Below are 18,193 nucleotides of genomic sequence, written 5' to 3'. Positions count from 1 at the left end.
CATCGTAGAGATATACGAAGCCTATCCTCCTTCATCGCAATAGTACCCGAGTAAATCGCAAAATGCGGTAACTGATACAGTTTTGAGCATATTCTTTACAATCGTTGCAACGGAAAGATTTTTAATCATTTACATAACATCGAACTGCATTCGTACATATACAATAAAGCGCATTTAAGTGGTAAAAATATTCGTTTGAATGGAAGGTTCTAAACTTTGTATCGAACGTCAATTGTTACATACATTTAAGACCCACCCATTTCTTTTGAAACGAAGAAAACAGAATTCGTCACAATGCTTTCGGATCCGCTCCTCTTCTAAACAATACAAGCTGGAATTTCACACACGTACAGCTAAATACACTCTCTCTCTCTCTCTCTCTCTCTCTCTCTCTCTCTCTCTCTCAAGTTGTGACAAATTTCTTGTGTTTATTTTGTTAGATAGTTTAATGAATTATTATAACAATATTTTGAAGTGTACACCATTTAATACTAAAAAGATTACTTAATAAACAACATAAAAGACATAATTACATTAATACGAATATTTTAACATGCATAAATGGTATGTATACGAAGTAGTAACACGTACATGGTATGTATACGAAGAAATAACACGTTCGTACGTTTATCAGTCAATAATTCAAATAAACGGTGAATGTTCCTTGTTTTACTTTGTTATCTATGAATTCTCTAGATCACCGGCTATTTTTATTGCTTACATCGGATATTCTAAAAAGATACTGGTGCAAGCACAATCAAAAGTCCGACATCTTTGCAAGTCAAGGGTTTACGATCCACTCTACATCTCTATGGTAGAGAAGCAGAGAGGATGTAAATCTTTGGCTAGCGTCCATATGCAGCAAAATTGTTGTTTTATTAAATTGTGTGTTTTGTTTGGGCTAGGGAACCAATAATCTAATTAGATCTATCTAACTGATAAATCTGTATGTATTAGTATATAGAAAAAGTATAATAAATCAAGGTCAATTTTCAAAAGAAATTGATAAGGATTTCAATAGCTTCAATTCACAACAATTGTATTAATAACAACCTCTTATCTTTAAAAAAAACGTTGAAGATATATTGCTCTTAATTTTGTCTTCAAATCCCCAAGTACTGTATTACAACTTGGTTTTTTAAAGCCAACTAAGTTAAAATAGTTTAGTTCCCATTAAAAAAAAAGAGCTCTGAATTCGATTTTCCTGTCCTTTTATTGTTTGTTCCAATATATCTTATCAACAAAAAAACCCACCAGTTCCTTTAAAGACATTTTTTGGCAAACCGGTCAGTTCATACCATAAAATATGTGAAAGAGTCATAATTCCAAGCGGTCTGCTGAGCTTCATCATGAATCTGTGTCAATGGCTAAATACACAAAGACCCCCACCCCCAATATATTGAGGAACTTAACCCGAAAATAATCCTTACCATCCAAAAGCTCATCAAACTCCGAAATCTACCTTTATAAAGGGTTCAATTCTCGTAAAGTGTCAGACATGGCCCAACTGATGTAAAATCAGCCATGCAATGGAGACCATTCACAGAGGCCACAAATCCAGCATCAGAAACTATTCAAATGCACCCAGAGGGGGAAGACATGACAGACATTGTGTCAAAGAACTTTCACTCAGAAAACCCCCCTGAAAAACGTGAGTTCAGGGGGTGGATGGGCTTGTCTTCAGGGGGGGGGGGTGGCAGATATACATGTAGCATGAGAGGGCACGGCTAGAAACCGAGTGCTTGACCAAGATAGTGTACACCATTCATATAACATTGGTGGTAAATGTTATAAAGCATCAAGGATCAACAGAAATGTGATATACTGTCAGTATTGGAAGCTTTATTGAACTGATCGTGTTAAATTGTTGTTGTTTTTTAATTTATCATTGTATCAATAGAATAAGATAATCTTCTTTGATATATTTGTATGTTTTATTTTAAATTGCATATTGTACAGTGGAAACATTCTTTTTACATATTTTGTAGAGTTTGATAAATGTGTTTTATAACAATTGTTACTGTAGTATATCAAACATTGTAGTTGGGTGATTGCCGAGGGATGTACATTAAACAATCTGGGTGGTACTGAATAAAATACATGCCCACTCACAAATTCTTAAGCAGGTTCACAATATATGGAGAATAGTTAGTATGGTTTTCTTTTTATTGTTAAACCAGCATTCTTTAAAAAAATTTTAATGAAAAAGAAAGAGTTTTCTTAATTTTGACCTTGATTATAGAAGTATGTGACATTTCACATGTACAAGTCATTGTGCTTTCTTATAAATTAGTAAAACAATATGATAGTTATGTTTATACATTTACAGAAAGATGCTTCTTAATTTATAATACAACTGCTACACGATAGTATTATAATAAATTACTGGTCCATCTTGGTCAAATTAATCATGTTAAATACTGAAATTTGATTGGTTAATTAGGACGCAGTTTATAATCTGCTTTATTACCCTCAGCGTTAGCAACACACTTGGCATCATGTAACTCTATACATTTATTGCATGATGAAGATTTATCCCCTAAGAAAAATCATATTTTCCGAGGGCTCTGGGGGAATAAATCTTCGAAAAAGTTTTATTATACAGAACAACATTTGATAACACAAAATACGTCGATATCTAATAATAATAATTTTTCGACTTGTTGAAAGCAATATTACGTCGTAAATTATGCGCGTACGGTTTTCCGTAGAATTCATAAATAAATAATGAAAATAAAAGCAGTAAGTTTTTTTAAAAGTAAGACATTCAGTATTATAAAATAAAAGTGTCTCAGCTTCGCGTCGGTTGACAATGTATTTATCGGGGAAGTCATTTTCAACTGTTACCCTCATAAACAGGCTCTATTTATATAATACCACTGATTATCATTTCAGTTACTGATTTTTCTCTGATCGTCATTCCACTGCGACCCTTTAAGCTTGTACCAATATTTATTCCAAGAAATAAACTCTTGACATTAATATAAATCAAGAATCACAAAGCATTAAGTAATAGAAAGGGCGTTTCATAATAAAGGATACAGATGTAATAAAATGTTGAGCATAGTAGAATCACAATTAATGAACTTTTTAAATCTGACAAAGTCAAGACGGGCACTTTGTAAATTTCTCGCTTGAGAATGATCAGCTTTCACAAAAGGCCGGGGGGATTTGGTTCCAAAGCATAATTTGATCGGTGACCAAACAATACGGCTCCTTTTAACACCGCCAAACCAGCATCCACTGGAACGATGACTCTTTTAGCGGGAAAAGCATTCTTAACGGCGTCTAACATCATATGAGACTCCGAAAATCCACCTACCATCAGAAGAGTCGATACATCAGATAGATTATCTTTTGCCATCAGTTGTTGTAGGTGTTCCACAAGCATGTTAATTGGTTCTCGAAACAACTCTTTAAACAGGTCAGCCTCCATTCTAAAACATTGCGTTCTGCAGGTAATTTTGTTGGCATAATGCGTCTGCTGGATCACCTCCTTCATCTTTTCGCCCGTTTCTTTCTCGAATGTCTTGAGAAGCGAGAACGGGATTTTAATTGTGATTTTGGAGTTGGACTCTGGATTTATTTTCCTCTTTTTCATTTCCAGGTCTCTGTGGATGTCCTGATCATCTGCCTTGAAATCGTCTTTAAATTTCTGGAAGCAGCTTGCCCCGACTATTTTGATTATCATTTGATAAAACGCTTCATTAACTTTGGTGCCTCCCCAGGGTCCTCCTGTTGGTTGGTGCAACTCTTCATAGGTTTCATTTGACTGTTTCTGATAAATGATGATATCAACTGTTTTACCTTTCAAACAAACAACACAAAATATAAATGTAAATTAAATCAATATCAACAAAAAGGTCTTCCGTTCCTCATGTCTTTATCGGTATAAAAAAAAATCCATTTATCTTTTAAAAGAATTTAGATACAATAAAAACTGTAAAAGAATTTCCAAGAAATCATTTCTAAGTGAAACAAAACAAAAAGACTAAATGTCAATTTTTTAGTACTTTCTGTAACGACCGGAAGTTACGCCGGATCATTTATAACATAGTAAACATATCTTCAAACATTGTCTTGTTTTTCCTCAAAGTTCGGATGTTCAACTTTTTGTTATAATATCTCGTTGAGGAATGGTTTTTGTCTCGGGACAGGAAATGAACAAACGAAAGTGATTTAAGAAATTGAAAGTACATATTTTAGTGCATTAACCTACGATTCGTCACTGTTCATTACATTACATTACATTACATACAGTAAAATGTTTTAAAAAATCTAAAGTTAAAAAAATCTTCTATTGCTTGAACGCTTTGAGTAAGAACTGGAAGTGACGTAGGACCAAATGAAACCCGTTAAACAAATGTATAATCAATGTTCATTATCTATAGAAGTTTTCTGTCTTGATCTATCGCAGTTTCTGAGATCTTGTGTGTACTTTGTTTTTTTAAAAAGAAGACTACCTGAAATATTTGAGATGTCTCACCGGAAGTAGAAGTTTTTTTCTACCATGTGTAGATGACCTTTTGTATTTCTAAAGCTAAATGTTACTTCAATGCTAAATAACCAAACTATTTTTAAAAAATCAAAATTGGGTGTACTTTCTGTGACGATCGGAAGTTACGCCTGATAAAACAAAATAGTGTTAACACATGTACATACAAAGGTCTATCATCTCACAAAGTTTGGTTGTTCAAGTCGCTACCGTTTTTGTGATTTCGTCGAAATAGGGTTTTTGGTTTCTGGACAGGAAACTGGCAAACGGAAGTGTTCAATATAAATTGTATTAAATATTTCTTATATACTTGTTTTTTGTACATTATTTTTCATTTATCTAACTAAAAATATCAAAGGAAAACATTTTAACTGATAAACAGCTCGATTTGTTTGAACTCTTTCGGTGGGACCGGAAGTGACGGAAGACAAAATGAAACTGTTTAAACACATCTTCAATCAAATGTCTATCATCCATGAAAGTTTCTTGTCTTGATCACTTATTGTTTCTGAGATCTCGTGGGTACATGTGTTTTTAAAAAAGCTACCTGAGATAATTGAGATATCTCACCGGAAGTAGAATTTTTTTGTTGATTTGACATCGCATAGATAATCTATGTATAGATTTATACATATATATTTATTTTATTAAAAATGAATTTAATGCGTAACAATGATTATTTTTGAAGTGCTTTTGATGACGACTGGAAGTTACGACGAAAAAAACAAAATAGTTTAAACACATCTACAGCTATAGGTCTCTCATCTTTCAAAGATTGGTTGTTCAAGTTTATACTGTTTTTGAGATCTCGAGGTGACAAGCTTTTCTTCGCGGGACAGGAAACGGACGAACGGAAGTGAATTTAGGAAAACTTTAATTGTAATCTTATAGTCCTTATTATTTTTAATTACAGGCACGATGCATCGTTTTTGAAAGTGGGGGGGGGGGCAGACTCATCCAAAAAATCTTGACAAGCAAAAAAAAAAAAAAAAAAAAAAAAAAGAAGGAAATTTAAACTTTGGGGGGGGGGGGGGGGGGGGGGGGGGGGCTCTCATAGTATATAACTTCAATTTCATTCCTTATTTCCCTATTTTCATATCAATTTTTTACATACTCCCAAAAAAAAGTGGGGGGGGCCAACTCTATGATAATTCAAATTTTTATATGTAAATTTTAAAAAAGGACTAAGTGCGGTTTTATGCAATTTTTGCCCCCCAAAATCAAAGTTTTAGAAAGAGCTTTAAAATAAGGTGAAAGATAGTTAAAATCATATTGGAAATAAAGGTGTAAAAGGTTATCACCACAGTGACGTCATAATGTAGAAATGTTGTCATGAATATTGCATTATTTTGATAAATTGATGTTTTGTAGCAAAATATGGGTGTTTTCCGATGGTTTTTCGACTGGGAAACATCGAGCGCAGGCTTGCTCAAGTACCATTTTTTAGTATAATATGTATAACTATCTGAAGAAAAACATATGGTAAAATCGCACTTGAGCAGACCTGCGCTCTATACTTCCGAATGCAAAATATAGAGCAAAAATGAGAATATCTTCATTTGTTTGCAAATTTGCGGGAATTAGGTCATTTAAGTGACGTCATAGATAAACAGCGAGTGAGCAATGATGACTAAAATCAAGATTAAAGTTATAGGCATCCTCTTTACAATGATTTGTGAAGATTTCATTTTCATACGATCCTATTTAAAAATTGGTTGAAATCGGGGGCAGATATGTGACCATACCGCACATAGTCCTTTGTTGCTGCGAGAAAAAGTGGGGGGGGGGGGGGGGCAGGCCCCCCGTGCCCCCCCCCCCCTTGATGCTAGGTGCCTGCATTATCCGTGAAAGTTTAATGAGAATCCATCCAGACATCTCTGAGATATTCACAAGACAAAAAGGGGAAAAAATAATAAGAAAGAAAAAACCTAACAATCACTATAAGGTCTTCCGGTGGAAACGGAAGACCTTAAATAGAAATACGTTACCTCCCAGATCAATTATCATGATCTTTGCTTCTGGGCTGAAGGACAGAAATGACTGGGTAACAGGACTTCCCATCAGGCTTGTTGAAGGTATACGCTGAGAGTACAACAAGGCTACCTCTGAATCCACACACAAGGTCAGCTGCTCGGTCAGTATACCAGCCTTACAGAAGAAACAAAATTAGTTTTCTATTATTTACCTATTAGAATCACTATGAAATGATATACCCAAATACAGAATGTATACATTTAAATATTTGTTTCACTGTTGGTGTTACCAGAGCTGTAAATGTGACACGCCAGTGTTATATATATACTTAGATGTATTGTGTGTTTCTTAACCTTTACCTTATTTGCAGCCTCTCTCATGAACTGTTTCCCTGATTTTTTCCATTTAGCTGGTACTGGCAAGACCCAGTGAATTTCTTTGTTGTAAACTTTGATTCCCTTGGTATCTAGGGCGCTCAACATGTGATTTTTCAGGTATCTGATGACATGAGCAAACAGATCAAGTGCAGGGACTTGTTTTCCAATGCCATCTCTGATCAGAGCTTTCGATAACTTCTGTAAACTCTGTGCCAAGATATTTATGTATAACTTTTACTTGAATAAATCGATTCTCATAAATGTCCTTAAGTTATTTTTTACAAGTCAGAGTAAAACAATCTGAAGTTTTCTCCTCTGAAACTTCCCCTTTATCTTTTCAGATTAAATGACATTGCTAAAAAAATCTAAATAAGCATACTAGTATTGCAAACAAAAATAAAAGATGTCAGATTTTTCAATTATCTGAAATATTTTATTGTTCCTGTGAATTCTTTCGGTTAAAAAATGACGTGTATCAGCAAAAATAATTATGATATTTTCCTTTCATTGATTTCAATTCTACTTCAATAACAAGTAATCGTTCAAAATCGACGAAAAGTGATAGTAACTGTAAAAAGCTGTAGGGCCGGTGTTGTATAGCAGTTTCTCCCCAATAGTAGCTTTTCCCCCCGGAAAACCTACTATATAGTAGCCTTTCCCCCCCGGGGGAAAAGCTACTATATAGTAGGTTTTCCCCCATTGTAGGGTTTCTCCCTCACATTTTTGGTTCAGATTTTATAAAAAAAATATTTATGGAAATCCAGTAAGGATCAAAATCAATGTTTCTACACTCCCTGGTTGCATACATGTATATCTGCATTCAACTGTACAAGTTAAGTTTCGTTTTGCCGATTTATTATTTTTATTGACAATGCTGAAAGTTGAACATGTGTGTAATGGAATTACACATAGAACTTAATTTAGGGAATTTATTGAAAAAAGTTTTACAAGTTATACACTTATATCTAATGCATAATTCTGTGTTCTGAAATTGTATTAAACGAGAATGTTTTAAGAATTTCTTGATACATTTATCAGACTGTTTGTCTGTTTGTGAAAATTTCATCCAGGCTAAACCTCTGTTTTAGAGAACGTTTGTTTCCCATGCTCAGAGCCCGATTTTTAAAATCCTATTATTATAATTATAGTGCATATTCTTTAGGGTCCAATGTCTCATAAACTAGAGATGACCATATCACCATATTTTTATAGTGGCAGTGGTTTACCACTTTTCCATTCATTCTTTACAAATTAAACATATTAAAGTACAGAAGTGGGTATTTTACAGGAGACCCTATTACATTGTACATACTTAAATATGAAAACTAATGACATAAGTAAAGGCGAAAAAAAATAAAAAAGAACAACATCTAACCTTAATTACATATATCGTTTCTTAATTTCATACTATAATAAATGTATTTACCGAGATTACACATATCTTTAAAATTTTCGTTATTAAACAATTGCAACAGCTTGAACATCGATGGTTTCTCATAAAAATACTTTTTAATGTATTTTTGACGGTATTCAATATATACTGGACACACTAAAATAAAATGGAATTCATCTTCAACATAATGTTTACATGAAAAGCAGTTTCTTTTGGGCTCTGTGTGTATTATTGAACCTTCCAGTTTCGATAGCTAAACGATGAGAGGACAATCTTAATTTTGATATACACTGTTGAAATTTTACAGGAATTGACTATCTAAGGTAATATTGAAGATAAAATCCATCCACTAAATATTTATAAAAATGACATTTCTGCGAATTTTCTATTTTACCAAAAACATCTTGTTTAGCCAGGTCTGCGATTCGTTGATTTATGACTTTTAGAGTAAGTGAATCAATTGTTTGTTTATTCCAAACTTCATTTAACCCTATTTCATTTAAAATTTTCTTTACATCAGAAGCCCAATTTTTATGTCCATGTAATTCGCAGTTAATGTACATTTCTTCGTAACACTTTTGTATAATACAATTATTACTACATAACACATCCTTCCAAAATTTTAAAATTGAACAAAACCTTTTTTAATAAGAGGTATTCTACCTAACTCTGCATACACAGCAGCATTAAATGAAGACCTTTTCACATCCAGGGTTTGCTTACAAAAATCAAGGTGCAGTTTTTCAATATTGTTACCTTTATGAGAGCCCCTAATTTCTGAAGCATAATTAATAATGCCACCAACATAACAATCATAAAGCGTTAATAATGTTTCATGATTAAGTATCATGCCTCTAATATTTTTCCTAAGCGCAAACATTGCCTTTCTATCCTGGTCAGATAATTGCTTTTCAGCTTTTGTAAATTTAGTATTGTACTGGAAAATTATTCCTAAATAAGTAAATTGTTCCACGATTTCTAATACGACATTACCAATACACTATTTTCATTACATTTGATTTTGCCCTTATTTCTAAAAACTACAATTTTTGATTTTTCAACATTTATACACAAGTTCCAAGTTTTGCAATAGTGTGACAATTCATTTCAAAGTAGTTGTAGACCTTCAACAGATTCAGAGAAAAGTACCATACCATCTGCATACATTAGTAGAAACAGATTTAATGATAATAATTCGTGCGGTATGCATCCAGATTTCAAAAAATTAATTTCAAAATCATTTACATATAGATTAAACAAAATTGGAGATAGCACTTCACCTTGCATAAAACCAACATTGTTATAAAAATAATCGCTTAAGTGCCCATTCACGACAGCACAAGATTTAACATCATTATATAAAGCTTTAATAACATTTAACAATTTACCCTGGATGCCCACTTTAGATAACTTTAACCATAATTTAGATCTATCAATTGAGTCAAAAGCTTTCTTGAAGTCGATAAATGCACAATACAATCGTTTCCGTTTGCACAAAGTATTTGTTATAATAGAATGGAGAGCAAATATTACATCTCGTGTACCACAATTAGGTTTGAATCCAAACTGGGCATCCGTTATTACATCGTTTGTTTTCGACCAATCTAACAGTCTGTTGTTCAATATATGTAAACAATTTAGCCATATTGCTAACCAGACTTATACCTCTATAATTGTCAGGATTTGTACAATCACCCTTTTTATAAACAGGTATAATGATGGAAGAAGACCAACTTTTAGGAAAAAATCTAGTACACAATTGAATAGACTGTATAACAAAGGCAACATATGCTCCTGAAAATTAATAAAATATTCGTTCAGAATACCATCTTCTCCATTGATTTTCCCCGCTTCAAATTACTAATAGCTTTTCTAATTTCATCTACATCGATTTCCTTATCTAAATCATAAAAAACACACTCATCAGTTGCTTGTTCACAATTGGTATCAGAACTTCCATCTACATGGGTAATTTTTTTAAAATGATCAAAATTTTTTCGATAGGAACATTTCCCACTGATTTTGGCTTTTTCTGAATTTGGCAAAAAATTGTCTAGGGTTGTTTTTCTTCAAAATGTTTAACCTGTTACCTTCAATTTGATTATACGACCTCTTTAGCTTTGCTTCTAGTTTCTTGTATGGACGTTTCTTACTAACTTAATTCAAGTGATTTTGATCATTTTTGCAAACATTGAATGTACGTAACGCTGTAATATGTAATATCTGTAATATAATCTCTATATAAAGACTTCAAGTTTTCATCAAACCAGGGTTTATCGTTCGTAGACAGATAAGTAGAATACCTTGACCTTGAATTAGCTGGTTTGGACTGGTTACTATTTTTAGAACTTACATGTACATAAAAAAAAATTGCCAATATCTTTACTCAACATGTCTGTAATTTTTAACATACATTCATCTAAGTCACTTTGGGAAGTAACTTTTTCGAAATCCACACAGTTACATGTGCCCTCTATAGAGTTAAAAAAAATTGTTACATGAATCAACATAAGAAGAATCCCATCTGAAAACATTTCGAGTTCTATAGTAGCTAGACGTATCACAAGGGTCTAGCAGTGTAGTACATTTAAATTCAATATGTAGCGGTGCCTGGTCTGAGAAAGTGGTAAAATTGCAGACAATGAATTTACTAATAAAATCAAACATATCATATGTAGTTAATAGATAATCAATTGTGCTGAGTCCGCGAGCGCCGTTGAAAATGTAGTCATTGGAATGTCCTCCACTGTGCCGACCGTTAACAATGCGCACGCCCGAAAATTTACACAATGACAATAGACGCTGTCCGTACTCATTGTGACCTAGATCTGGGTTGACCCTTTCAGTCAGCTGATTGTCGGAGCTGTATTGTAAGTTGTTGTCCAGTACAGACTTGGCACCAGATCATTCACAATATAGTCAGGCAAAGTTTTTGTTCTGCTATTAAAATCGCCAAATAACAAAAATATCACCAAAAGACATGTAGTAACTTAACTGATTTTCTAATTCCATAAACAAATCTATATCCTTTTCTTTTAAGAAAGTTGAATTACTAGGTTGAAAATAAGTAAATGCAATATAAATATCTTTTGTATGATTACAAAAACTCTTATGTATCTTAAGCCAAACAATAGTATCATGTAAAGACTCCACGAAGGATATAAACGGAGTATAAATATTTCTTATAAGCACTACTGTTCCCCCGCCCTGTGATTTTCCTGATTTCCTTGGAAACACAAATGATTGAAAATGTTGGGCACTGATGTTGAAATCCTTTCCAATACAACATTCAGAAAGACAGATAATGTCGTATGTACACAAAAATGATTTGAAATTTCTCTCACTCAATTTTTTTTCGAGACCTCCATGTATGTTCCATGCTATTACCGGGGTATGCGCAGTCCAGTTTGGTTCTCCTGACCCCTCTATTTCCCTCTGTCGTGTTTTTGTCCTCTTCCTCCCGATGTCTTCGGTTGGGTTGGCGTTGACTTCATCTGGACGGGCCCATCATCGGAGTAAAGTTTTCCGTCGATAAATAATTTGTCCCTCGCTAAGACAGCTTTTCGATTATTTTCTTGGCCCTTTTATAAATTGGCAGCAATTTTTTCCTACGCTCTCCAATGGATATATGGTTGTCTTTAAGCTTGTAGGAACATTTGCAGACCATTTCCCGGTGTGGAAATCTATTAAATTTTACAACGATTGGACGTGGTTTGTTATTGTTTTTTGACCCAATCCTGTGAGCCCTTTCAATTAGGATTTCAGATCTGATTTCTAATTTTGAATCATACAAGGACATAATAATATCTTCACAGTTTTCTTGTTCTCCTGATTGGGCCTCTTCGATACCAAAGAACAATAAGTTGTCCCGCATTGACCTACATTGCACATTGCATATGCGCATTTTCTTGAAGGGACTGATCTAGAGCCATTTTCAGTTCCGAAAGCTCAGTTAGAGCTTTGGAAGTATTTTTTTCATTATCCTCCAATGATTTCGAGATTAATTCCTGGCTTTTCTTTTACTTTCACTACACGGTTACTTAAACTCTTCATTTCTCTTTTCATGCTTGAGAGTGAGGTGTCGATAGTGTCTAATTTCTGGTTCATGTTTTTCAGCTGAGAAACTATATCACTAACCCATTGGGGTGTAGCCTGGGGAGTGTTCGACTGTACATTCTGGGGTTGGTGCTGCATATGAGTTTGCATCGGTGCATGTGCAGATTGTATATATTGCATTGGCTGTAATTGGTGATAGGTTAGGTTACCTACTTGCTGTATGGGCTATACGGACTGGGACAGGTTATCATTGGGATATACTGAATTTGTGCAAGCCCCTTGTTGATGACTTGAAGATGACTCTGAAAATTTTAGCCCTCAGGGTAGGGGCCCTTGATGTTTCAGGGCCCGATGATTAAAACCCCATTATAATGATTGAATAGTGTTCTATAAGTGGGGACCCGAATCTCAAATTCTAGAGATGACCAATTAACCTATTTTCACATTGATAGTGGTATACCACTAGTAGATGACACCAAAAATTTAAGCCCCCATGCAGGGTAGGAGCCTTTGTTGTTTTCGAGCCCGATGTTTAAAATCCAATTATAAGAAATATGTATTTTTTAGGGCCCCATATCTCAAAAACTATAGACGACCACATGAACATATTTTTATTTAAGTCAAAACTGTAGATAAGCATCGATTAGATGAAAAAGATTCGAGGTATTCCGAAATCCGTGTAAAAGGTGTTCCAAAAAGGGCTGAGAATAGGTGAAATAAACGATGATGACACATGCATGTTATGAAGGCGCATGCCTTAGTTCATTTTGGGGTTGAAAAACCATGTATTTTATTCTATGTATTAATAAATGCCATAATTATCCTTTTTTGTGAGAAATTAATATCATATCAGTTATTGCAAATTATTGTCACGAATGGTCCGCAATAAACATGACCGGAAAGTAAAAATGGGGGGAAATCCACTGTATAGTAGGTTTTCCGTGGGGGTAATCTGGCTATAAAAAGGGGGAAAGCCCACTATATAGTCAGCTTTCCGTGAGGGGAAACTGCTATATAGCCATTTTTCCGGGGGGAAACTGCTATATAGCCATTTTTCCGGGGGGAAGAACTGCTATATAGCCATTTTACCGGGGGGAAAGATGGCTAGGGGGAAAAGGCGCTATATAACACCGGACTATAGTGCAATATTTTTGGCACGCAAAATTCACGAAAATGAATTAAACATAGTTTCACAGCCGATTAACTAGGTTTATTAGTGATAAATTGTAGTTTACAGACAGTAAACTATCGTTAACGACGTTAATCTGTATTTCATATCTGTAAACCATAGTCATCTGCGTTTCAGAAGTGCTAAGTATAATTTACACTTAAAATAATTATTTGCAATTACAAAGGAAAGTTTATCTGATAAATATAATTTCAAGATTTGTGCAACTAAATATAATGTGAATAAAATGAATACTATTTACTATAGTTTACGAATGTAAATCATAGTTTAGAGAGGTTAGTTTATATTTATCAGCGAAATATATTGCACAAGTTTAATAACAGACAGATCAACTTAGCTTAGCATTCGTCAACTGTCTGCAAATAACGTTAACAATAGATTTTAACATCTGTAAACTATAATTTACGTTCTTTAACTATAGTTAAGAGTTGCTGTTCCTAGTTTCACAATCATGAAACTATGTTTATCAATTAAACTATGCTTTTCAATCGCAAATGGTTGTTTTCAGTGTAAATGATAGATGTACACTTCTGAAACAAAGATGATCGCGTTTACTATGGTATACAAATGTAAAATATAGATTATCGTCGTTAACTATAGTTTTCTGTCAATAAACTACAGTTTACGACCGTTAAACCTAATTTATCGACTGTGAAACTATGATTTGCTCATTTTTTGTGAATTTGGCGTGCCATACATAATGACGTCTCTATATGAATAAAGCAGTATCATGTGGAGTGTAATTGATATTTTTGTAAACATAATTTGTAGTGCTTACAATCAAATGCATAGCACGCAATACATGAGATCTACCCAAAAAAGTATGTCCGTCATAACAACAAAGAGTAACTTTCAAAAAACTACTGTATGCAAGCATTAATTAGCTTTAAAAAACGAGAGTAGGTGTAATTTTTAAGGCATGGAAAAGAACCTGCGATCAAAATTAATGCTATATTCTTTGAAAGTATAGCAAATAAACAGAATGCCTTGACAACGTCCAAAGTTTACTTAAGGTCAAGATCTAGTAAATGAAAGGTGCCTACAGGTTTATGAAATTCAAGATATAAATTCTTTTAGTGAGGCCTCAAAACAATATCTTTGTCTCATAGGGTGCACTGGGGCTTAAATTCTTGGTAAACAAAATGAAAATTATGATTTAAACAACCATTTTCTATAAAATATGAAGGATAAAAGTAACGAATCTTGGAGATTTGTCCATATTAGACTAATAAAATATATCTAGAATGCCTACAGTCTCTCCAGAAACGGCATTAAATAAGCTCTTGGCCTGCTCTTTAAATGATGTCAAATTTAATATGGGTACCGGGATTACTTTTCCCGTGAATAAATATAGAATGTCAAAATATTGTTTTATTTTCTACATAATTCATTTGAAGTCGTCAAATACGGGAAAAGATTCATCAAATCAATTATGACGTCATATTGGGTCTAGCACCAAAAGATAGTCTGAAATCATTTAGTAGATCTTGACCTTTTAAAAATGGATTAATAGTAAAAAATATTAACAGTCAGACTTTTGATTAATGTTTGCCATAAGTGAATGAAAATTTAAACAAAACAAAATATATAAAATACTTCGAAAATAACAATAGTACTACCCAAGTAAGTTGATGCAATTTTGTTCAAAGTTGATTAAAAGTGCCTATTGTTATACCCCTGTGAAACAGTTACTACAAAACTCTATACGAAAAAAAGTCCAGCATTTTGACTGTTGGACTGGAATTGTTAGATTGGAACTGTTAAAATCGACTTTTAAAAAAGACTGTTGACCGGTGACGTCACATTCCACGAAAAGTTGTTATTGATTAGAAGGGGTATAACAAAACTGTTGTTGACTGTGTCTCGGGCAACAGTTGATCTGTGGGACCGGCTTGCAAATTGTTGCTCTCGGCCTTCGGCCTTGTGCAACAGTTTACGAGCCGGTCCGACAGATCAACTGTTGCCCTCGACCACAGTCAACAACTGTTTAATATTGCATTTCTGTCTAAGTGTGCACACAAAAGTATAGAAGGTGATCCAAGTCAAGCACACTTTCCATTCAGTGACCTATTGTACTTACGTTTGTTTCATAAAGGAACATTTTAAATCCTTCAAAGAAATAATGATCATGATGGTTTCCATCGAGAGCCATTTCTGAATACAAGTCCTCTGCTTCATACCCAAATGCCATAAATTCCTGTTCTGGACTCAACAAAACACATGTCGGAGCCTTCAGAGAAGAAATACCTTCAGCCACCCAAAGCCGATTGGTTGGGATTTTGAGAGGGTCTGGGTTGTCTTCAAAGTTGAATGAAAATGCATAACCAGAATGTGTGGTACCAAAATCAATAGCAGCTGATAAAAGCATTCTTTTCTTGTCTGCCATTTTTCGTAATCTGTACTCGATTTGTCCTGTAAAACAGATGGGTTGCATCATGTTGTGTAGATAATGTGTACAATTAAAACATTAAACATAAAATTTCCATCAAATAAATGCAACACTAATAAAATATACATTAATTATGGCTTTTGTCCAAATGATTTAATACCCATTAAAATGGGCATTTCCGTAAGTATTGGTTCCCATTTAGAAATTAATCTGACATGAGTCATACTCTCTCCCTCTCTCTCTCTCTCTCTCTCTCTCTCTCTCTCTCATCTATTTTATAGAACCAATGTAAAATTTTCAGGATAGGTATACAATAGATTAGAGTTGAACAATATTGTGTTTTATACGCAAATGGAACGTTCTCATTCATATTTTATTCAATGAAATAATCTATGAAAACATATAAAGCGAAAGATAACCTTTTCAATGATACAGTGTACTAATATTTCTGGGCCAGCCTCTTAAGTTATCAAGAGACTTTTCAAAATATCTCTATAACGAATGAAATTTTGCTTAGGATTTTTTAACCAAAAGTGTTTCATCTTAATGTTTTGATGTTTAGCTCGCTAAAATGACAACTTATTACGTCAAAATGGGTGTAAGGGGGCCAGAATTATGAATTTTTTGATGTTACGCAACTTTCAATCAGAAATAATCTGTTCATTATTATAATTGATATGTCTTGCAGAATGAAATTTTTAACAACATTCTATCTTCACAACTGACATAGCAATTTCCATTAGGGAGACACGTAACTGGCCCTTAAAACCGATTGTCTCATTTTTCTCAAGACTAAGGAACATTTTGTTATGACTTATAGAGCAAAACATGTTGCAAATACCGAGAACTTTTTTCAATTATATCAAGATTTAGGGCAGGTTCCTTAAATTAAGAACCTATTTGGGCAAACAAAAATTAGGTATCTCAAAAACGATTGAGAATTTGATAAAAACTGATTGGTATTGGTGCATTATATATTTGAATAATCTGGTTTAGATATCTATAGTTTAGAAAGATCTTTTAACGACAGTTGCAACGTTTCTCATTTTAAGATCTTTTTCCATGATAGATTATCCCTTCTTTATTTGCATTTGAACCTGTTCATGTCCAAAAATTCAGGATGCATTACCGGGCTACTTTTGGAGTTAGAATATTTTGATTTGTTTCTTTATATACATGTATCATTCAAAATGCAATTAAATACTTATTTATAAAGCCACAGTATATATTTTCAATTGAAACTATATATCCGAATAGAAAAAATATCGTTATAACATGAAAGTATAATTTTTGAATTACGTAGTAAATCTCACATTGCGGAGATTGGAGAAAATAGAAAATAATGGAAGATAGGTCTCGTCTGACCGTAACTCTTCAGGATTGCATCTGATCGTTTTAAAATCAAACAGAGGACCTTCTCGTTACTGGTAACGACATCGTATCTAGTTTAAATATGATTGTGTAAATTGCTCAATAATCTTAATACATGTATCTACATTCTATAAAAGCAATGCATTTTTAATAGAATAGTGGTCTTTAATCAATTGCTTACTACCTTAGTATTCAGCTTTTCCATGTCATATTTATACGTAAGCTTGAGGCCCAGCTCTGTGGGCGTCTTAAACTGATAAAACTGACCGTCCGTCCGACAACACTTGTCCGGAACTTATATTATTATTATCTCTCCTCTTGGGTGACTCTGGTTCAAACATTCCCCACATATTGCTTTTGGGTAAAGTCGGAACATTGAACTAAGTGTCTGTGTCACAGGATAAGGCCACAGTATCCTATATGAAAAGAACATTTCCAGACCAAATATCAATATCTCCCCATGACCCAATTTAGACCCAATTTGGCTTAGCTTTCTTCCCCAATAGAATGCTTTTGGGAAAAGGCTGTGAAATCAAATCAAATTTTGGATCATGGTTTCTATCCTATTAGCCCACTCTTGCTCAGACTGTTCCAAAAGTCTGTCCGTTTATAAGGAATGTGCACTGACCGTGAACAAAGTTTGAAGGTCAACTAGAACTGTCCTAATGGGACTAATACCCCCGCAAGGTTAATTTTATATGGGACAAATAATTGAATTGAATAATAAAGGTTTGGAACACATACAAATAAAAAAAATTCTAGAAATGTGGAAAAAAATAGTTAACAAAGAAAATTAAAATCAAAATTGTCAGAATTTCACTATAAATACATATGTATAACAGTATTACACTTACAAATTTATCTTTTTTTATTTAATTGTTTTAAAGAAAAACCAAGAAAATGACAATAACCCCTCCCTTTGCAGTAAAACTTCGTTTGCGGGGGTATA

General features: G+C 33.6%; 1 protein-coding gene across 1 annotated transcript in view; it reads right to left on the bottom strand.

Moving 5' to 3' along the window:
• Positions 1 to 2,029: 2,029 nt before the first annotated feature.
• LOC128181669 (heat shock 70 kDa protein 12A-like) overlaps positions 2,030 to 18,193 on the bottom strand; it is a 29,453-nt gene continuing 13,289 nt past the window's right edge. The window contains exons 2-5 of the mRNA XM_052850151.1: positions 15,565 to 15,896; positions 6,829 to 7,053; positions 6,484 to 6,643; positions 2,030 to 3,807 (exon numbers count right to left, since the gene is read on the bottom strand). Coding sequence (XP_052706111.1) covers positions 3,152 to 3,807; positions 6,484 to 6,643; positions 6,829 to 7,053; positions 15,565 to 15,870 — 1,347 coding nt within the window. The 5' untranslated portion in view covers positions 15,871 to 15,896 and the 3' untranslated portion in view covers positions 2,030 to 3,151. The remainder of the gene's footprint in view (positions 3,808 to 6,483; positions 6,644 to 6,828; positions 7,054 to 15,564; positions 15,897 to 18,193) is intronic.

This window comes from Crassostrea angulata, chromosome 1 (genome assembly GCF_025612915.1).
Source record: "Crassostrea angulata isolate pt1a10 chromosome 1, ASM2561291v2, whole genome shotgun sequence".
Lineage (NCBI taxonomy): Eukaryota > Metazoa > Mollusca > Bivalvia > Ostreida > Ostreidae > Magallana > Magallana angulata.
Note: the sequence above shows the minus strand (reverse complement) of the source record. Positions and strands in the feature narration are given on the sequence as shown.